Here is a 21,781-nt window from a genome sequence, read left to right as displayed (position 1 = left end):
TTTTTTTTAAAAATGAGGACATTGCTGGAATTACATTCCCAGGCAGCAAAAATAAATACTAGGGATGACTGACCTCTGGGGTGAAATCAGCAAGTGGAAAGGAAGGTTTTAATAATGATCCGAGTTGCCCAGGGACAAGCCCTCTATCCTGGGCAATGATGTGAGGAAGGATTGGACTCACAGAGGAGAGATGACATGTTTGCATCTCCCGTTCTTGGAGACTCTTTTTGAAGATGGGGGAGGGAGGTGATGCGGAGCCAGAGATTGGGTTCAGGGCGCTGGGGAACAGGGTGTGGTTTGCTGTCTTTTGGCCTGGCTGTCAGTTGGAAGTTCATCTATTCCTGCTCCGCACTAATCGTAGAGCACAGTACCATGGAAGTGGCCAGGGGTATGCTGGAGCTGGCCCTATTAAAATTTCAGGAAGTTTGCAAACCAGTAGCATTCCATTGGTAGTTTGAAATCAGCCGTGGGGGAGTCTTTACACCCCAGAAATTGGCAAATGCTACATATCAGAGCTACCCCCAAATTGTGTTGTGGGCATCTTACCCTTCTCCTTTATTTTAAACTTTTTTCTTTTATCCAAGTAATTAACAATTTAAAAGTCCAATAATTTTGAAAAAGTTCACAGTAGAACACAGTGAATCCCTGCCTGTCTTTCCCAACTCTCTCTCTTCAGTGTCCTTTCTTGTAGACAAAGGACAAAATTGTAGATACTGTTATCTTTGATCAACCCATTTTAGATCATTTTTTTACTTCCTATTATTGAAGGTGAAGATTTGATTATTTCCAATATAATTATTTTTAAATTTTCTGTTCAATTTATATTAGAATTTGCATCATTATGCCTTATGCAAATATTAACATCTAAGTGTACTATGATTACATTTTCTTTCTTTTTTATTTCACTGAGGTTTAGAATTTCTTTTTTTTAAAAATATTTTATTGATTTTTTACAGAGAGGAAGGGAGAGGGAGAGGGATAGAGAGTTAGAAACATCAATTCAGTTGCCTCCTGCACACTCCCGACTGGGGATGTGCCTGCAACCAAGGCACATGCCCTTGCCCGAATCGAACCTGAGACCCTTCAGTCTGCAGGCCCATGCTCTATCCACTGAGCCAAACAGGTCAGGGCAGGAATTTCTTGTTCTTTAATATGCTTGTTTTTCTTTGTATCTATTGCTAATTTCTACAACTTTCAGTGGACTCTCACTACAATTTTCTACAAGGTCAATTTATGGGTTCAAAGTGTTTTTTTCAGGTCCAAGTTGTTTCTTAGAGACATCCTTCCTTCTGTCCTGTCTGGCCTGCATAGCTGTCATCCTGAGACTTCTCTTTGCTGTCATTCTTGGCATCCCTTTTTCTTTTGTTGTTGTTGTTAAATGTCTTGTTTCGTGGGCTGAATATCTTTATTTTTCTTGGGTTGCTAGAGCACATCCATCAATAGCTTCATCAAACCCTAGCTGGTTTGGCTTAATGGATAGAGCTCCGGCCTGCGGACTGAAGGGTCCTGGGTTTGATTCTGGTCAAGGGCACATGCCCGGGTTTCGGGATCTATCCCCAAGAGAGGGAGTTCAGCCGATCAATGATTCTTTCTCATCATTGATGTTCCTATCGCTCTCTCTCCTCTCCCTTCCTCTCTGAAATCAATAAAAATGTGTTTTAAAAATTAGCTTCATCAAGTTGAAAGATGGAGCAGTGGTAAAGAGTTTACTGATGACTGCTCTCAATGTGGTTGTTTCTTGAGTCCTTTCCTCCAATCTGAACTAGTTGTTCTCTACGCCTGCAGACAGTTGTTATCCTAGAACAGTGTCTGACACATAGGTGCTCAATAATGATTTCTTGAATGGATAAATAAATTCTGAGAATTCTCTTCATTATCATCCTGGAGATTGTCTTTGTTTTTTTCCAGAGTTGGTCTCCTTTCTTGTTTGCTGGCAAGTCTCTCCAGTAGCTTCCTGAGAAAGATTAGGAAGTAAAAAGTTGGAATTGTGTATCTGAAGGTCACTTGATTGATAGTTTGGCTGGAATAGAATTAGAAATGGGAAATTATTTTCCTTCAGAAGAGTAAAGGCATTACTCCAAAGACTTCTTGCTTTTTAGATGTCTGAAGCTATCCTGGGTCCCTGGTCCTTTGTATGCGAAGTTTTTCCTCTCTCAAAGTTTGTAGTTTCCCCCACTGTTCTAAGGTTTGCCAGCGAGACCCCCTTTGTGTAGATGTCTTCATCCATTGTTAGTTACTATTGTATTCGATGGGCCCTTCCATCTGGATACTCATGTTCTTCAGATCTAGGGCATTTTATGGAAATACTTCGTGGATGATTTCCCCCTGTGTTTTCTATGTTCTCTCTCTTCCTGGAACTCCTATGCAGACACTGGACTTTCTGGACTGACTGGTCCACTTTTCTTATTTTTTCCAACTTTGACTTTTTGCTTTGCTTTCTGGAGATTTCCTTAACTTTATTTTCCAATCCCTTTCTGGGTCTTTAGTTTCTGCCATCATATTTTTTAAAAAATATATTTTATTGAATTTTTGCAGAGAGGAAGGGAGAGGGATAGAGAGTTAGAAACATCGATGAGAGAGAAACATCAATCAGCTGCCTCCTGCACACTCCCTACTGGGGATGTGCCCACAACCAAGGTACATGCCCTTGACCCGAATCGAACCTGGGACCCTTCAGTCCACAGACCGACTCTCTCCACTGAGCCAAACCAGTGAGGGCTCTGCCATCATATTTTTAAAGTCTAAAAGTCATTTATGTTCTCTCTGAATTCTCTTTTAAAATATAGTATCCTATTCTTGTTCAGTGTGTACAATATTCTCTATTAGCTCTCTAAGGTAGCGGTTCTCAACCTGTGGGTTGCGACCCCTTTGGCGGTCAAACGACCCTTTCACAGGGGTCACCTAAGACTATCCTGCATATCAGATATTTACATTACAATTCATAACAGTAGCAACATTACAGTTTTGAAGTAGCAACGAAAATAATTTTATGGTTGGGTTATACCATGAGGAACTGTATTTAAAGGGCTAGAAGGTTGAGAACCACGGCGAGGAGAATGATAGTAAACTTTCTGAAGGTTTCTTCTCCCTCCCTACTTTCTTTTTCTTCAAGTTGCTCCCCACCTCTTCCTATATATCTTTTGCATATTTACCTCACATTAGTTTTCTTCATATGTTTGGTAATCTTTGCATGGTTAAGGGTAAGACCCAAAAAGCCAACTGGGAACTGAGACTGAGGCTTACTGATCTGGAGCGTGGCTGTACGGGTATCTGGGGGCACTGTCTGTTAGGGCACCTGTTTGGTTGTCTTTGCTCTTGAGCTGGCTGGATTTCTAGAGTGTATTTCTCTATTCTCTGTCCTGGAGCGTCAGGGTTGGCTGCTGAATCTCTGAAAGAGAAGAATGAGTTTCTCTATACTTGGCCTTCATTGTAGACATCATATTTGGCCCTCCTCCCTTTACCCAGCACATCTCTTTGTGTTTACATATTGCTTTCAGGTGGTTAGAATGTGGGGCGTATGGAATGGGAGAGCTTGTTTATTTTTTATGGTACCTACACTCTCAAGTATGCTGATAAACCTCTAATTCTAGGATCTGTTTTCAACTCTCTAGAGAGCAAACCTCCTGTGGGTAGGGAGGTACTTGCTAAGCCTGTGTTATTCAAACAACTTTACCTCAGTTTGCCTTAATTTTTTTTTTTTCATGTTCCCCTTCAATTCCAATTCCAGAGTTTCTTGGTGTTGCCATTTTCTGAGCCTTTTGTGTACTCTGCAGTGTAATTTTGGATGGTTCTGGAAAGTAGATGATGAATAATAATGAATTTATGAGAAAGGAGAATCCTAAGTTCGGTGTTAAATAATAAAGCAACTTGATCAAGTATAGAGCAGTATTAAGTAATTTAGTGGTGTTTTTATTTAATTTACAATTTGACAAAGGACCTGTGGGACATTGGGCAATATGTTTTTACAAACACATCATTATTTTTATGTGCTTATTTTGTTCCTGCCTCATCTCTACTTTTTTCCTCTTGGAGGAAAACGGTCTGGGTAGGCTTTATGCAGAAAAAGTGCTCCAGGTATTTACTGGATATAAATGCCTGCTGTATACCTTTTCTTCTTTTTATCTTTTTTTGCTTGAAACTATAGACAACATCATGGTTATACATTGGAGTCAGACTGGCTGAGTGTCCCAGCCTACTATCTGTGTAACCTTGGGCCCAACCTTGCTCCTCTAAAATGGGGATGACAGCAATTTCCTTACAGGGCTGAGAGAGGAATACATGAGATAATGTGTGGCACATAGTAAGTGTTCAATAAATATTCAGATTTATTATTTTGAAAATTGTTTCAATTCCTATATATCTTTTAGTTAAAAATATTGAACAATTATTGGCACAATAAATACTTTAAGCTCTTTATACAAAGAGAAAGAAACCACCCACCATCTCCTAACCCAGCACATCTCTTTGAGTTTACATATTGCTTTCACATGGTTAGAGTGTGGGGCGTATGGGATGGGAGAGCTTGTTAAGGAGAGTGATCCCGTACCTGGTCGGATTCACCCTTGCCTGGCAGTCGTCCAGCTGAGGTCCTGTGGGATGATGTTTTGAGATGGTTTTGGACTGATTAGAAAGGGGCTAGACCTGGGTTTAACTGCTGGGGTGCATTTCGGTCCCTGTGGGGAAGGGTTGGCAGTTCAGGGTCAGATGGAAGAGGCAAGAATAGGCCATAGCAGGGAAGAATGGGCTGGGCACTGAGCAGAGGGCCTGGAGCCATCTTCAGAGTAGCTGCTGGGGACCCAAAATGGAGCATTTATTTTCTTTTTCTTTTTTTAAAATATATTTTAATGATTTTTTACAGAGAGGAAGAGAGAGGGAGAAGGATAGAGTTAGAAACATTGATGAGAGAGAAATATCGATTTGGCTGCCTCCTGCACACTCCTTACTGGGGATGTGCCTGCAGCCCAGGTACATGCCCTTGACCGGAATCGAACCTGGGACCCTTTAGTCCGCAGGCTGACACTCTACCCACTGAGCCAAACTGGTTAGGGCTGGAGCATTTATTTTCCAATGGAACTGTCAGGGGAGAGCAAGAAGATGACCGTTATCAACATGGTGATATGAAGTGACATGAGGGTGAATGTGGTCAACATGAGTTGGCTGATTAAGAGGGAATGCTCACACTCCCTTGGAGCTGATGGGATTGTCCTGGTGGAGCTCAGCCATCTAGTGGAGGAACCCAACCTCTCCCATCCCAGCAACTGCTAAAGACTGAGTGTGTGCACCCTGTAAACAGGAGGACTTGGTCTGCCCAGAATCCCAGAGGCCTTTCTTCTGGTTCAGCCATTGTGTGTATCTGTGGGGTTTTCCTGGGTGCTGGCCCAGCGACTTATCTCCTCCTCTCCTTCTCTGTCTGCTCTGGGTAAAAAAGTTACCATGGTGCGGGTACAGATTGTGCCACAGACCTTCTGAAGGGGGATTAAGCCAGAATCCCACAAGATTACCTTGTTATCACTGTGTAGTCAGCCTGAGGAAGTGGAAAGAATCCCTGGTTTCAGGGTCAGACAGATGTGGCTTATGATCCTGGCCCAGTCACTCTCTAGTGTGTGTCCTTGGACAAGTTGCATAGCCCTTCTGAGCCTGCAAAATGGGACTAAGCTGTGCCAGGCACTAGGCTAAGCACTTCCTTTGTATTAACTCATGGAAGCTCTGTAATAGCCCAATGATGCAGAACTGTTATCCTCGTTTTACTGCGGAGGGAATATAGGCACAGGGAGGATAAACAACTTGCCCCAGGTCACATAAGTTCCTGGTACCTAGAGGATGCAATACCCCTCCCCCTAGGTATTTCACAATTCTTAAATGCTTGGACCTTAGGAGTACCTTGTTTAACTTGTCAGACAGGTGAAGCGGCTGAGGCCATGCTCTGATCATTCCCTGGAAAGATGACACATTTCCCACAATTAACCTGACCTACTGAGGTCACATTGAAAGTAGAACCAGGTCCTTGTCTCCAAACCCAGGTGCTCCCTTCCCTCCAGGCCTTCCCCATTCTGTCAGAGTTTCCTGTAAAGAAATGAGTGTGTGAGGGGGCAAGACCAGGGAGAGAGGGGCTGGCCATGGAAGTCATTGGCTTCTGGTAGCCAGGAAGGGCACCTGCTTGGTGAGGGATGGCCCTTCTGGGTTGGGGAGTGTGAGCCAGTGGCCGCTCCCTAAAGGAATGACTTCCTCTGTGTTCTCCCCACTGTGGCTTCAGGAGTATCTGAAGGGCCTGTGCAACCCAGAGCTGTGGAAGGAGGTTCGCTACCCACCAGCCCTGCACTGCGCCTTCCTCGGGGCCCAGGGCCTTTTTCTCGACTGCCTCTGCTGGAGTACCCAGGCATACCTGGTGCCTGGCCCCACTGGCTCCCTAATGGTGGGCGGGCTGACCGAGTCTTTCATCATGACCCAGAACTGGCTGGAGGAGCTGGTGGGACGACTGCGCTGGGGCCCTGCCCCTGTTTGCACCCCCCGGGGTATCTGGGAGGCTGAGGTGACCCGGGCCTTTGGGGCTTTGATCTGGATCCGTGGTGACCAGTATGCAGGGGACCTGCTGCAGCTGCCCCCAGCAGTCCAGGAGCTGCTGCTGAGTCTGGTGCGGGATGCTGCGGGCAAGGAGGACATCATCGAGTGGCTCGGCCGCCTTGGCACTTCCAACGCCCGCTCCGACCCCGAGGTCCTGATCTGCCCTCCACAGCAGCCGAAGGAAGGCTCGGCCATGACGTCTGTGGGCGATGGTACTGGGCCTTTGCTGGAGATGAGGACCCTCCAGAATGGGAACACAGAAGATTCAAAGAGATTAACCAGCCTGGGAGCCAGCCCAGGCCAGAAGGCACAGCAGGAGACAGCAAACCAGCTGGTACGGTAAGTTTTGGAGAATCAGTCTGGCTTCTCTGCCCCTACCCCGTTCCTCCACCCCAAAGAAATAATTTTGCACCTAACTGGCCTGCCCACCTTTCCAACAAACTTGCGCTTCCTCCAGGGTCGGTTCCAACAGTCAAGGTGGTACGGACAGTGCCCACAGGGAAGGGCCCGTGCCAGCCGCCGGCAGCCAGGACCCTGCAAACCACTCACAGGCCGTGGCACAGCAGCGGCAGCTCCAGAGGGTGGAAGACAAACTCTCCTTCCAGCCTCCGGTGACGACCCTGGGTGTGTGCCCATCTTGGAAGGCCTGGGCTCCGGGGCCAGCCTTTGGGCCCTTGTGGCCAGGGACCATTGCTACGACCTTCTGGAGGATCAATGAACTGCATTCTCTCCACCTGGCCTGGCTGCTGTCCCAGGCGTGCTTCAGTTTCCCGTTCTGGCAGAGGCCTCTGGGCCCCATTCAGTTCAAGCTCCCAGGGCAGAGCCCTTTGCCCTTAAACCTGGAGTGGAAGCAGAAGGAGCTGGTTCCTTTGCCCAGTGTGGAAAGCCCAGATGGGGGACCAGGAGGAGAGGCAGACCTACAGAATTGCCCAAGGCCAGAGACCCCCCCAAAAGTCATGAGTTTATTGGTGGTCTCAGGGGGCTCTTGTATAAAGGGCAAAGCTAGCCCAGGACTTCCACAGGTAGGGCCACCTTTGACCTCCACACCCCAACTCCAAGCTGGAAGTGAGCTGGGGGATCAAGGAGGTGTACAGTGGGATTGTAAGGGCCCAGAAGAGGAGCCCTTACCAGCACCACCCACAGGGCAAGGGGTGCCTACTGCTCCAGGGAGGCCCGTGGGTCAAGGGGAGCCGATGGCTGAGTCAGTACCTGACACTCAAACAGTGCCTGAGACTCTCCAAGTGCCCGTGGCTGCAGCAGTGCCTATCGCTCAAACCCCACCCCAAAATCAAGTGCTATCTGCAGCCCCCAAAGTGCCTACAGTCCAGATGATGCCCGCAGGCCACACAGAACCTGCAGCCTCCAAAGTGCCTTTGGCTCCTACAAAGCCAGCTGCTCATGGGGGGCCCACAGCTCAAAAGGCAGCCGCGGGTCAACCGGCACCAGCAGCGCAAATGGTACCTGCGACTCCGAAAACCCCCACAGCTCAGAAAATCCCTGCAGCCAAAACATCACCTGCAGGTCCCAAAGCACCCAAAGCTCAAACTGGGCCTGTGGCTAAAACAGGGTCTGCAGCCCCCAAAGCGCCTGCGGCCCCCAAAACACCTGCGGCCCCCAAAGCACCTGCGGCCCCCAAAGCCTCCAGAGCTCCGAAGACGCCTGCAGCGCAGAAGGCGCTCACAGATCCAGGGCCAGCCGTGGATGCAGCCAAACTCCTGAGAGAGGCCCAGCCTTCGTCAAGGGGCAGTGCTTCCTCCCCAAAGGGCCAGGGGGAGGCCAGGAGGCAGGATCTCCAGCCCTGCAGCCCCGCAGCTCCCAGTAGTAAGCACCAGCCTCAGGTGGGTGGGCTCCTGGGGGCGTCAGAGGGGACCCCAAGGCAGCCACCGCGACAACCACAGGCGAACAGCACAGTGACCAGCTTCCAGAGGTACCACGAGGCCCTGAATACGCCCTTCGAGCTGAACCTGTCGGGAGAACCTGGGAACCAGGGGCTGCGGCGAGTGGTCATTGATGGCAGCAGCGTGGCCATGGTGTGAGTAGCATGAGGGTAGGCTGGGCATGCTGGGGAGCTGGGACAGGGCATCCCTGGGGCAACTGTGGGCACCCCTTTTTGACCTCTGTGTAAGGGTGACGTGGTTCAGATGGGGCAAAGCTGGAAGTGGCCTATGTTGAGTGGCTACTGCATGCTAGGCAGTGTGTGCGACGTTGTCACAGCAGCTCTCAGCCCTGCAAATGTAGGTTTCTGTTCCCCCTCTTTGACAAAAGCAGAAAAGAGAGGTGACAAATCTTGCCCAAGGTCCCGGAGCCTGTAAGGGTTCCAGCTGGTCTTTGGGTTCAGATTGTCCACTGCCGGGGTGCATACTCTTTCCACTGCAGCCTGCCTCACATAACATGGTGTCGGTCAACCCCCAGCCAGGCTTCAAATGTTTAGCCCGAACCCTAAGGCCCAGCACAGACCTCCTCTATGGAGCTTTTACTGATCAAGCCTTAGAGGGTGCCCTCTCTGCACAGCACTTACTGTGTGTATGTGTTGGTGTGAATATATGTAAGACCACTCAATGTGCCAACATGGTAGAGAGTTATCTGTGCTGAGCACACTCCCAGCACAAGGCTGGTGGTCAGCAAATGTTTGTTTGCTTCCAGTTCTAACTTGAGCTCTTTGGGTGTAGAGGCTGCCTTCTTCCTCTTCTTGCCCTGCAGGCCCCTGTACACCCGTGCACATGCACACACACATGAAACACACAGGAGGTGAGCTCTCCCAGTAGGTGCTCACAGAATGTTAATGATGGAGGGAAGGGAGAGGGCATTGTCGGTGTCTCTGGTGCTGATGCTGGTGCCCTGGCATTGCCCACTGTGCTTCCCAGGCTCTGAGGAAGGGGTGGAGGCAGGGTGGTTCCTTGGCAAGAAGTTGCTCCCTCACTTCTCACCATCCCCACAGACATGGCCTCCAGCACTTCTTCTCCTGCCGTGGCATTGCCATGGCAGTGCAGTATTTCTGGAACCGGGGACACCGGGAGGTCACTGTGTTTGTACCCACCTGGCAACTGAAGAAGAACCGGAGGGTGAGAGGTGAGCTGTCCACTCTCCCAGCCCCGCTCAGCCCCTCCAGCAGCACCCAGCCTCTCTGCACCACGGCCTTTCTCACTTAGCCCTTCCTCTGACGATCTCTATCTTCTGCCTCTCGCCTCCAGAGAGCCACTTTCTGACGAAGCTACATTCCCTCAAGATGCTTTCGATCACCCCCTCCCAGCTTGAGAACGGCAAGAAGATCACCACCTACGATTACAGGTGTGCCAGGCCCCAGCCTTCTCCCTGCCGGGCTCTGCGGTTGGGCTGGTGGGTCAGGTGGAGTCCTGCCTCATCTGCTCTGTGTCCAGGGGGCCATTTCAGAGGGGATGGCACATGGCCTCTGCACAGAGGGACACAGTGAGGAGAGGGCTCCCAGGTCAGCTCTGCCTGAGGCCAGGGGCACTCCTGACTTTGGGACTCTGCAGCTCCATTTCCCTAGTTCACGGGCTCCCTCCCCCCACAACCTGCGGACTGAGACCCACTGCTGTGGCTGGGCTAGCCCAGGTGACTCCTGGGGTCTTGAGTGGGTTGCTCCCCCAGGCAGCGGGTTGAAGTTCATGTCTCAAGGAACTGCTCCAGTGTTCCCCTTCCCCAGCCCTGGCGCTGGGAGGAGGTGTGTGTGGCCGGAGCTCTGGCTGGCCTCTGAAAACGGTTAGACTGGCCCCATTTCCTGGCTAAAGCCCGAATGCCTCCCTACTTGTCAGCCCCAAGCACCCGGTCCCCCACCTGGCTGCACACTGTGCACAGGGGAGTCTGCGATGCTGCCTCTGCCGGGGCAGGAAGGCCCTGCGGTAGTCACGGGTCCTGGGCTGGAGTCCAGGCCGGGCAGACACAGGTCTTGGTGTCACTTAGGCTCCTCCCATACCGGGCAGGAAGAAATTCTGTTCCTCCTCACTTTTCCCAAAACTGACACCCTAAGCATTCAGGCCTGGGAAGGGCTAGGCAGGGCAGCTCAGGCATCTCTCCTTCAAGAGCAAGCCCCCTGGGTGAGGTGTGTAAGTGCTCTAGATGCAGGCTTGGGTTCGAGGGAGGACGGCTTTTCTGCAGAAGGCCCCTCTGCTGGGCACTAGTGGAATAGCATGCTTTCTGGTCACAGCGATTGAGAAGGGATCCTTGGGAAATAGGTTTGTTTCTTCGGGTATGTTTTTATATGTGTATCCATGCACACACATATATGTGCCTTGGCATGTACATGAATGTTATGTGCTGGTGAAGAAGAATAAGGGAAAATGTGTGTCTATGCTGTGTGGCAGAGGCTGAGCTAGATGTTTCCATGTGTCATCCTTCAGTTCAATCCTCACAGCAGGAGAGGGAAGGCATTTATGTTTTACAGATGCAGAAACTGAAGTAGTAAAATGCATGTGTGGATGGGAATGAGTGTGTGGGTTTCTGTGGGTGTCTGCGCATGTGTATGTGTAAAATAGGGGTCTGTGTTTGAATAAACAGTTGGGAGGTGTACATTCCCAGTTCACCCTCCCAGGGGCTAGTGGTGACCCCAAATAGCTGCATAGATGAGGGGATGGGCTCCTGAGCCCTGGCTTCCCAGTGACCAAGGGCAGCCTTTGTCCAACACAAAGTGAAACTGCAAGTTCTTTTCCCCAGAGGCCCAGGGGAGGGAGGGGCTGTTTACTGGGTCTCAGTGACTTTCCCTCTCCTTGCAGGTTCATGGTAAAGCTGGCAGAGGAGACAGATGGCATCATCGTCACCAATGAGCAGCTCCACATCCTGATGAATAATTCCAAGAAACTGATGGTCAAAGATCGGTGAGGTGGCTGAGAGGGGGGTGGGCTGTTCCCTCCCCTTGGATGTCAGGCAGCCTGTGGCAGTGGGGTACTGGGGCAGTGTTAGGGTCCCTGGGCCAGTGCCCACCAGCACCTGCCGAAGGGGAGATGTGGGTCCTCGCCCCTGTGGAGACGCCCAGGCAGCAGTGGGGTGTGGGTGGGTCACGGGCTCCTCTGTGACGGTGCCTCCTCTCTTCTGAGTCCAGCCTGCTGCCCTTCACCTTTGCGGGGAATCTGTTCATGGTGCCCGATGACCCCCTGGGCCGGGATGGCCCCACCCTGGATGAGTTCCTGAGGAAGCCAAACAGGTAATGGGCCTCCCCTGCATCCAGCCCCTCCTGGGACTGATTAGAAACTTGCCCTCAGTGCTGGCCGGCATTTGTTTAGTGTTTAACAGTGAGCAGAGTGACTTGATTCTTCCAGGTTTTCACAATTCTCTCATTTGCACATCCACGAACCACTTCCAGTATGGTTTTGCACATGCACTTTAACACTATCTGTGCTAAACAGGCATTTGTACTCAATTTTTATTGTTTTTTTTTCCCCCAGCTGTTAATCCATGTGGCTCACTTTAATGGCCGGGTGGTATTCCATTACGGGAGAACCCAACAGTTATCGGATCTCTGTGGAGGGCCATTGATGGTTTTCTTGTTATGACATTGGAACCAGTGCTGCAGTGAACAGCCTCGTTCTTGTTCCATTGTGTACAAGGGCAGCTGTGTCTACAGTCTATGCCAAGTAGAATTTATTCCATATTTATTATCCCCTTCGGTCCTCACAACCTGAGTTATGCATACATGACCACTATCCTCATTTTACAGATGAGAAATCTGAGACTCTAGTACTTTCCTAAGGCCCCTTTGCTGGTGCCAGCAGAACTGGTTTGCAGTAACTCCGATCCTGAGGCCTTCGCCCCTCCGAGCCACCTTGCTGCCCATCTCCCAGTTCCCTGAGCCCAGCGGGGGACTGTGGTGGATCTTCTGGGCATGGCACCGCTTCCTGGGCCAGGTCCTCCCAGGCACACTTTCCCTGTTTGGAAAAAAAGTGATTTGGTCGAGGTTTGTCTGCTGGCTTCTCCGCTGCCTTCTCCCAAACCTTGTCAGACCTCCTTTCTTCCCCTCCCCACCCACCTCCCCGCCTTTCTCTCTTTTTTCATGCACATCCTACTGTGTCACCATGTAAAATGTGTTTGAGTAGGGCCAAAGTTTCAAAGTTTCCACTCTCCCACCCTTTTTTTCACTGAGGTCACTGGGGCCCCTTTCCACCCTCCTTCTGTTTCTCTCTTTAAAAGAAATTGTTTAAAAATAATTCTTTATTGTTGAAAGTATTACATGTGTCCTCCTTTATCCCCCATTGACCCCCTCCAGCTGCCCCTGCCCCCTGCCCCAGGCCCTCACTGCCCCATTGTCTGTGTCCATGGGCCATGCATATACGCATACAAGGTCCTTGGTTGATTACCCCTCTTGCACCTTCTTGTTGAAAGTATTACAGATGTCTCCCTCCCCCCCACCGTTGACCCTCTTCCCTGCCTCTCCTCCCAGACCTTCACCACACTATTGTCTGTGTCCATGGGTTATGCATATATGGTTAATCTCTCCCCACCCCCTACCCCACCCCACCTTCCCTCTGAGATTCATCAGTCTGTCCCATGCTTCTATGTCTCTGGATCTATTTTGTTCATCTGTTTACTTTGTTCACTAGATTCCACGTATAGGAGAGATCATATGATACTTGTCTTTCTCTGACTGGCTTGTTTCGCTTAGCATAATACTCTTCAGGTCCCTCCATGCTATCTCAAAGGATAAGAGATCCTTCTTTTTTACGGCTGCATAGTATTCCATTGTGTAAAAGTATCACAGCTTTTTTATCCACTCATCTACTGATGGGCACTTGGGCTTTTTCCAGATCTTAGCTATTGTAAATTGTGCTGCTATGAACATAAGGGCACATATATTCTTTCTGATTCGTATTTTGGGTTTCTTAGGATATATTCCTAGAAGTGGGATCACTGGGTCAAATGGCAGTTCATATTTAATTTTTGAAGAAACTTCATACAGTCTGCATTCCCACCAGCAGTATACTAGGGCTCCCTTTTCTCCACATCTTCACCAGTACTTGTAATTTGTTGATTTGTTATGGTAGCCATTTTGACAGGTGTGAAGTGATACCTCATTGTCATTTTAATTTGCATCTCTCTGATGATCAGTGACTTTGAGCATTTTTTCATATGTCTCTTGGCCATCTGTATGTCCACTTTGGAGAAATGTCTATTTAGGTCCTTTGCCCATTTTTTAATTGGATTGTTTGTCCTCCTTTGTTAATTTGTATAAATTTCTTATATACTTTGGCTATTAACCCCTTATCAGATGTATCATTAGCAAATATGTTCTCCCATACAGCAGGCTCCCTTTTCATTTTGTTGATGGTTTCTTTTGCTGTGCAGAAGCTTTTCATTTTGATGTAGTCCCATATTATTTTCTCCTGTGTTTCCCTTGCCCTAGGAGACATATCAGCAAACATATTGGTATGATAGATGTCTGAGATTTTGTAGCCTATGGTTTCTTATAGGATTTTAAGTGTTTCACTACTTACATTTAAGTATCTTATCCATTTTTAGTTTATTCTTGATTGCATTAAATCTATAGACTGCTTTGGGTAGTATTCTATTTATTTTTCTTTAAAATTTTTTTTTAAATATAGATTTTTATTGATTTCAGAGAGGAAGTAAGAGAGAGATGGAGAGATAGAAACATCTCTGGGGATCAAACCCACAACCCAGGCATGTGCGCTGACTGGGAATTGAACCGTGACCTCTGATTTATAGGTTGATGCTCAACCACTGAGCCATGCCAGCCGGGCAGGCCATTTTACTGATGTTAATTCTACCAACCCATGAACATGGAATATTCTTTTGCTTGTTTGTATCTTTTTCTATCTTTTTTCATCATCCTGTAGTTTTCTGAGTACAGGTCTTTTACCTCCTTGGTTAAGTTGATTCCTAAAAATCTTTTTTTTTATTTTCTCTTTCTGAGAGATCATTATTGGTGTATAAGAATGCCATTGAATTATGGATGTTAATTTTGTATCATGCCGTTGAGCATCCTTATAGTCATTATTCTGAACTCTGTCTGATAAATTACTTATTTACACTTCATTTAGCTCTTTTCTGGATAATTCTCTTGTTCTTTCATTTGGGGCTTTTTTTGTCTCCCCATTTTGGCTGCCCATTTGGGTTTGTTTCTATGTATTAGGCACATCTGCTGTGACTCCCAGTCTCTTTGGAAGGTCTCTGTGCAGTACAATTTCAGATGCTATTTGTGACTGGCCCTGAGAACCCTGTTTGTAGGTATAAGCAACCCACCACTGTGACTCCCTCTGCCAGGGCTGGATGAGTTTGGAAAAGACCAAGATGTGCACCAAGCTTGGCTTTTACTAGCCCTGGATCCAGAAGTAGATCAGGCAAAATCTCAAAGCACCCACAGAGCCACCTCTGCTGGCAGGCTGATTGTTATTCTCTTATTAGCCTCAGGCTGTGGACCACAGCACGAGGTAAACTCAGCAGGTTTTCCCAACAGGGTGGAGCAATTGCTTCCTCCCCCAGGCAAACGCTGCCTGGATGGTTAAGGTCTGCCTGAGAAAGGTGTCCTCTGCAGTATGAGGGAATGACTCAGCACAGGAATCCAGGTGGCTGCCCTCTGAGCTCTAGCCCCAGAGTCCTGAACCCTGGATTCTCCTCACACAGCTCTAGTTCACTCTGTCATCCCTTTGCTAAAGCCTAAGGTGAGTGGCTACACAGGAAATTTTATGCGTTGGCCCTTTAAGAGGGTGCCTGCATTTCTAGCTGTCTCTCCCTGGCAGACAGCAACCCTGCTGCTTTTCGCAGCCAGATGTTATATGGGCACCTTTCTTGGTCTTGATCCTCTGGGCTGGGGAGCCCAGCTTGGGGTTTAGCCTCTAGAGTTCTCAGTGGGAACCCCTCACAGCTGAGATATCCCTCTGGAACTTCAGCTTCTGTCTATGGGAGCCCAGCTAGCCCTTTTATGCCTCCACACTTCCTGCTAGTCTCTATGCGATCTTCACTTTCCGTCCTTGGTTATCAGGGTTCTCTCAAGCTAGTCTTCAGTTGATTATTCAGGATGGTTTTTCTATATTTTAGTTGTATACCCAGTTTGGCCCTGGGAAAGTGTCAGTGCAGCTTCTACTTAATCCGCCACCATCTTGGAATCCTCTCCTTCTCCTTCTTGACCTCTCCCTGGCTTGCTCAGCTGGGGGTCAGGTTGGAAGCACCGGTCATCTAATTCTTATCAACCACTGACTTAAACCCAATTGAAAATGTCACTTGGTCAATGAAGTTTTGACTGTATAAGCCTTCAAAGCAAGGCAGAATCTCACATTGAGGCCTGGCACATGGTGGAGGTAGGGGAAGTACTTGCAGGCATGGTCCTGACTGAGGCTCTGCTAAGTCAGAGGCTGGCACTCTGTCCAGCTTCAGGGATACTGAGCAATGGGGTGGAGCTCCAGAGGGTTTCCACAGGTGTGGTTTCCCCCTTGGATGGCCTCTGGGGGCAGGCTTTCTCCCTCCCTATTGCATCAGTCCCTCTGCTCTGCTGTTTCCGTGCAGGTTGGACACTGACATTGGCAACTTCCTGAAGGTGTGGAAGGCTCTTCCTCCCAGCTCAGCCAGGATCTCTGAGCTGAGTGATACCGCCAATTCAGGGCCCCTGGAGAGTCCTCAGAAAGTGGAAGAAGTTAGGGAGGAGAAGGAAGAGAGGCAGGACGAAGAGCCAGAGCTGAGGGAGAGACAGGATGAGGAGCAGAGGGTGGGGCAGGACACACAGAGGCCAGCCGAGGAAGAAGACCAGGACTCCTCGCTGGCATCGGTGTTCAAGTCTGAGTGCCCCACCCTTTCAGAGGAAATCCTCCGGTGCCTCAGCCTTCACGATCCCCTCGATGAAGCCCTTGACATCGATCTCCTTCCAGTGGTGGCTTCTCCGTCCCTAGGTGTCCCCTGGGATGGGAAGGCTCCCTGCCAGCAGGTCCTTGCCCACCTGGCCCAGATGACCATCCCCAGGAACTTCACCGCACTCTCCTTCTTCATGGGATTTATGGACTCCCACCGGGAAGTCATCCCTGACTATGAAGCCCTTGTGGGCCCACTACACAGCCTCCTCAAACAGAAGCCAGACTGGCAATGGGGCCAGGAGCATGAAAAGGCCTTCCTGGCCCTGAAGCGAGCCCTGGTGTCTGCCCTCTGCCTGAAGGCCCCTGACTCTCAGCTGCCCTTCTACCTGGAGGTGATGGTGAGCCAAGTGGCCCTGACGGCCACTGTCTATCAGGAGAACTCAGGGAGAAAGCACCTCATTGCCTATACCTCGAAACCCCTCCTCCCCGACGAGGAGAGCGAGGGCCCCCAGTCAGGGGGAGACAGCCCCTACGCTGTGGCCTGGGCCCTCAAACACTTTTCCCGCTGCATTGGAGACATCCCAGTGGTCCTGGACCTTTCCTACGCTGCTCGGACCAGTGTGGACCCTGAGGCATGGGAGGACCGCAGGCTTTCCAAAGCATGGTTGATCCGATGGGCCCTCTTGGTACAGGACAAAGGCAAGAGGGCGCTGGAATTGACCCTTCTCCAGGGCCTGCTGGGGGAAAACCGACTGCTGACACCCTCATCCTCCATGCCTCGTTTCTTCCAGATCCTGCCTCCTTTCTCTGACCTGTCCACTTTTGTCTGCATCCACATGTCTGGCTATTGCTTTTACCGTGAGGATGAGTGGTGTGCTGGCTTTGGTCTCTATGTCCTGTCTCCCACCAGCCCACCTGTCTCCCTTTCCTTCTCTTGTTCGCCTTACACACCTACCTATGCCCACCTGGCTGCCGTGGCCTGTGGCCTGGAGCGCTTCAGCCAGTCCCACTACCCCGTGGTTTTCCTCACTCACTGCCACTGGGTCTTCAGTGTCCTCTGGGAGCTTCTGCCCCTGTGGAGGGCCCGGGGCTTCCTGTCCTCTGATGGGTCCCCACTACCTCACCCGAGCCTGCTCTCCTACATCATATCCCTCACCTCTGGCCTCCCATCCCTTCCATTTATCTACCGAACCTCCTACCGTGGCTCGCTGTTTGCTGTGACAGTGGACAACCTGGCCAAGGAGGGTGCACAGGGGGGCGGGGAGTTTTGGAATTTGCCAACGGATGTGCCAGTCCCCATAGTGTCCCCCCATACCATGGGCAAGAGGCCCAACTTGCTGGCATTACAGCTGAGTGACAGCACTCTGGCAGATGTCATTGCCAAACTGCGGGCTGGGCAGAAATTGTCCAACTCCTCACCCTTCAGTTCTGCCTCTAACTCGCTCAGCCTGGATCAGGAGAGCGGCCTGCTCCTGTTCAAGGGAGATAAGAAGCCCAAAGTCTGGGTAGTCCCGAGGCAGCTCCGGAGGGATCTGATTTTCTCTGTGCATGACCTCCCCGTGGGGGCTCACCAGAGGCCTGAGGAGACCTACAAGAAGCTGCGGTTGCTGGGGTGGTGGCCCGGGATGCAGGAGCATGTGAGAAATTATTGCAGGAGCTGCTTGTTCTGCATCCCCCGAAATCTCCTAGGCAATGAGTTGAAGGTTATCGAGTCCTTGTGGCCCCTCAGGTCGACTGCCCCCTGGTCGAACCTGCAGATCGAGGTGGTGGGCCCAGTCACTGTAAGTGAGGAGGGCCACAAGCATGTTCTGATTGTGGCTGACCCCAACACCAGGTGGGTGGAAGCATTCCCGCTGAAACCCTACACACACATGGCTGTGGCCCAAGTGCTGCTTCAGCATGTATTTGCAAGGTGGGGTGTTCCCGTGAGGCTGGAGGCCACCCAAGGCCCCCAGTTTGCCCGGCATGTTCTGGTGAGCTGTGGGCTGGCCCTGGGAGCCCAGGCTACCTCCCTGAGTAGGGACCTCCAGTTTCCCTGTCTGACGAGCTCAGGGGCCTACTGGGAATTCAAGAGGGCCCTCAAGGAGTTTATCTTCTTGCACGGCAAGAAGTGGGCGGCTTCCCTGCCCTTGCTGCACCTGGCCTTCAGGGCCTCCTCCTCCCAGGCCACACCATTCCAGATCCTGACCGGGGGCCAGGAGAGGCTGATGGGACCCTTGTGGTGGGAGATGAGCAGTGCCAATATAGAAGGGCTCAAGATGGATGTCTTCCTGCTACAGCTGACGGGGGAGCTGCTGGAGCTCCACTGGAGGATGGCTGACAAGGTCAGTGAAAAGGTGGAGAACAGGCGTTTCAAGCGGGAGAGCCAGGAGAAAGAGTGGAACGTGGGCGACCAGGTCCTCTTGCTGTCCCTCCCCAGGAATGGCAGCAGTGCCAAATGGGTGGGTCCCTTCTATATCGGGGACCGGCTGAGCCTGTCTCTCTACAGGGTCTGGGGCTTCCCAACCCCAGAGAAGCTCGGGTGCATCTATCCGAGCAGTCTGATGAAGTCCTTTGCCAAGAGTGGCACGCCCCTGTCCTTCAAGCTCTTGGAGCAGTGAGCTGAAGCAGTGGGGGAGGCCCCACTCCCAGGGTCCTGGGCTGCTGCTGCTAGGCCTCCCCCCACCCTCATCAGTGCTCTCAAAGCCCCCTGGGGCCCCCTTTGTGCCTTTTGTGGAGAAGTTACTCATAAAGCTTTGCTGAATTGCCTTGAACTGGGGACCAGGGTCCCTATGGAAATGTCCCCAGTGCGGGGTATTGCGAGAATCTGCTGTCAGATATGGGCCTCTGGCAGTTTCCCCTTACTAAGGTAGGCCAGGCTCAATGTCTTTCCCCAAGTATCCCCTTCACCCTGTCACACATGTGCAGGTGTACACACACACGCACGCACGCACACACACAGAGAATTTGACTCCCGGCTATCTAACCATAAAACAGTGTGGCTCGGGACCTCAGAACCAGAACCACATTGCACTCTCAAACAGAAACCTTGAATGTAGACTCCTCTCCCCCGACCTTCATTTGGGGACCCTTGGCCCTTGTAGTTGTCACAGTTGACACAAATCCACACGGGCTGTGGAGAGGCAGCCTGTTCCCATTCTCATGGCCAGCTTCTCTGCCAGGCTAGGCCTGCCCCCTGTCCAGGAAGGGCTGGCAGTCCTGGGCCCTGAGGCTTGGAGCTGGGTTGGGAGGGCGGGCTTGTCAGCACAGAAAGGCAAGGGGGAGACTGAGTCAGCCTACCTCATTTGACTCCAGCTAATGGAGATAACGCTGACCCCTGCTGTGATGGTATTAACTCCACGGGAATCAAGGATCTTGATGCCAAGTGTGGCATCTCTATCTGAAGAGCTGCTTCAACTAGACCAAGGGGCCCAGGCCTCTCTTACAAGGAGGAGGGTGTCTGAAATGAGCAGTGTGGCAGACGGTGAGGTGCTGATGTGGCTCTACCTCCCAACCCCACCCCAAAGCCCACAGCCCTCTCCTCCTCCTGCCTCCACTGTGCCCTGCATCCCCAGCCCCCATAGTGTGTGACTGCTGTGGTTGGATCACCCCCATCCCCTGGACCTGCTTTCTGTGTAGAGCAAAACCTGGGCTCTGGCTGAGCACTCTGCAATGACTGCTCTTATAGCAAGAGTGAGTTCTCATAGGTGTGTGTGCTCACACTCACCCTCTGAGTTGCTGCCACCACTGACAAAATGAACTCCAGGGAAGGCCAGCACCAGAGCCCTCTGCCTGGGCCTCTGAGGAGTTTTATTTCTCCAAAGCTGAGCCAGTCTCCTGGCCTAGCTCAGGTTGCCAACACACTTGGCATTGCAAGAGCCGGAGTAGAACCTGCCATAGAGTAGAATTTGCTTGTTTTACAGCCAAAGAAATGCCCAGAGAGGGAAAGTGACTTGCCCCAAGTCGCACAATAGTTTGTGGCTAAGCCGGGGCCAGGATTAAGCTTCCTGACTCTCAGTTCACCACAGACAGGGAGGGTTCTGGTGACAGGTTCAAGTCAGAGAATCCCTCAAAATCCTATACGTATATCCTCTCCACCTCCCCATTTCCCATATCTTGTTGACAAACTACTAGTTGTTGGCCTTTAAACCATTTCCAGGTGTTAATTCTGTTCAGGAAAGAATGCTTGGATGACATGATAAAGTGAAAGGTGAGCTGTGGGAGTTTTAGCAGATACCCTCTTTCCTTTTCCTCCCCTCCCACTTCTCTTCCCTCTCCCTCTAATGGTATGGCCAACCTCATTTTCCTTCTCCAGGGCTATACCCATTCCTCCTGTTAACCACATTTATAATCCTATATCCTTTTATTTTTCATTTGATTTATCAATAAACAGATCAATATGGAGCCAGTGTCCAGTTCTTTTTTTTTTTTTTTAAAAATATAGTTTTACTAATTTCAGAGATGAAGGGGAGGGATTGAGAGATAGAAACATCGGGGGGCAGCTGTGAGGCATGGCTGCTGCATGTTACCAGGCCAATTTGAAGACCTGAAGAACGCCTTTTCAAGTTCATCTGACCCAAGCTCTTACAGACCAGGCCAGACCAGCACTCAGGTAAGTGATCTGAAGGCCCATGGCTGATTCATGGCAGGGCCAGGAGGAGAGCCCAGGCTGTGGTTTGCCAGCTAGTGCTCTTTCCAGTTTATGTCTTGAAAATAGACAGGATGAGATTTCTTCACTGTTGAACAATTTACACTGAGATTAAAGATTCTTCCTATTTTTAAAGAAGTAAATTTAAAAAATTTGTTCACAGCTGAGCACACTGGGCACTGGACACTAGTGACTGCTTTTCTTGTTTACCCATCACCTTTCCCCCTTCTCTCTGGTGGCACTGGTAGGTGGGCTCCCTAAGTCTCTAATAGAGAAATTACAAAGTCACCAGTATGCAGACAGTCCAATGACATAAGCAAACTATAAAGAACGTCCACACTGTATCCCATTTCCATGCTAAAATATACATAAACTATCTGGTGAGATTAGGACGTCCCCTCAGTCTTGCTATACCATATTTCCCTAGCAAATATTTACTAAGTCTGGGCTCATGGGTAAAGGTGAACATACCTAAAAGAAAGAAACATTGTAACTGGTAAATGGTCATAATAAAACAAAATAAAAATCCTACCTATTTTTTAAAAGATTGTCCAAGAATCCTTGGGACATGTATAAGTTTTAACTTGTCTATTAATTCATATGGTAACAGTAAGTTACATATATTGAGTACATTCTCCGAGCCAGGCACTGTTCTAAGTGCTTTCCAATCCTGTGAGGTACATACTAGTACAATTATTCTCTCCATTTTATAGTTGGAGAAAATGAGGCACAGTGAAGAGAATTGACTTGCTCAAGGTCCTGTGCAACTACTAAGTAAGAGGCTCCTGTGTTCACCATCTTAACCACTATGTTCACTGACTCTCATGCAAGTATATTAACT

The 21,781-nt window shown here is 50.0% G+C and overlaps 1 protein-coding gene across 1 annotated transcript in view; it reads left to right on the top strand.

Moving 5' to 3' along the window:
- Nucleotides 1-20,696, top strand: part of NYNRIN (NYN domain and retroviral integrase containing) — a 23,420-nt gene extending 2,724 nt beyond the window's left edge. Inside the window, exons 2-8 of the mRNA XM_006760827.2 lie at nt 6,254-6,900; nt 7,019-8,593; nt 9,500-9,630; nt 9,753-9,849; nt 11,292-11,393; nt 11,618-11,719; nt 16,033-20,696. Coding sequence (XP_006760890.1) covers nt 6,254-6,900; nt 7,019-8,593; nt 9,500-9,630; nt 9,753-9,849; nt 11,292-11,393; nt 11,618-11,719; nt 16,033-18,913 — 5,535 coding nt within the window. The 3' untranslated portion in view covers nt 18,914-20,696. The remainder of the gene's footprint in view (nt 1-6,253; nt 6,901-7,018; nt 8,594-9,499; nt 9,631-9,752; nt 9,850-11,291; nt 11,394-11,617; nt 11,720-16,032) is intronic.
- The last annotated feature ends 1,085 nt before the right edge of the window (nt 20,697-21,781 follow it).

This window comes from Myotis davidii, unplaced genomic scaffold, assembly GCF_000327345.1.
Source record: "Myotis davidii unplaced genomic scaffold, ASM32734v1 scaffold157, whole genome shotgun sequence".
NCBI classification, from domain to species: Eukaryota; Metazoa; Chordata; class Mammalia; order Chiroptera; family Vespertilionidae; genus Myotis; species Myotis davidii.
This window is presented reverse-complemented; position numbering and strand designations above follow the sequence as displayed.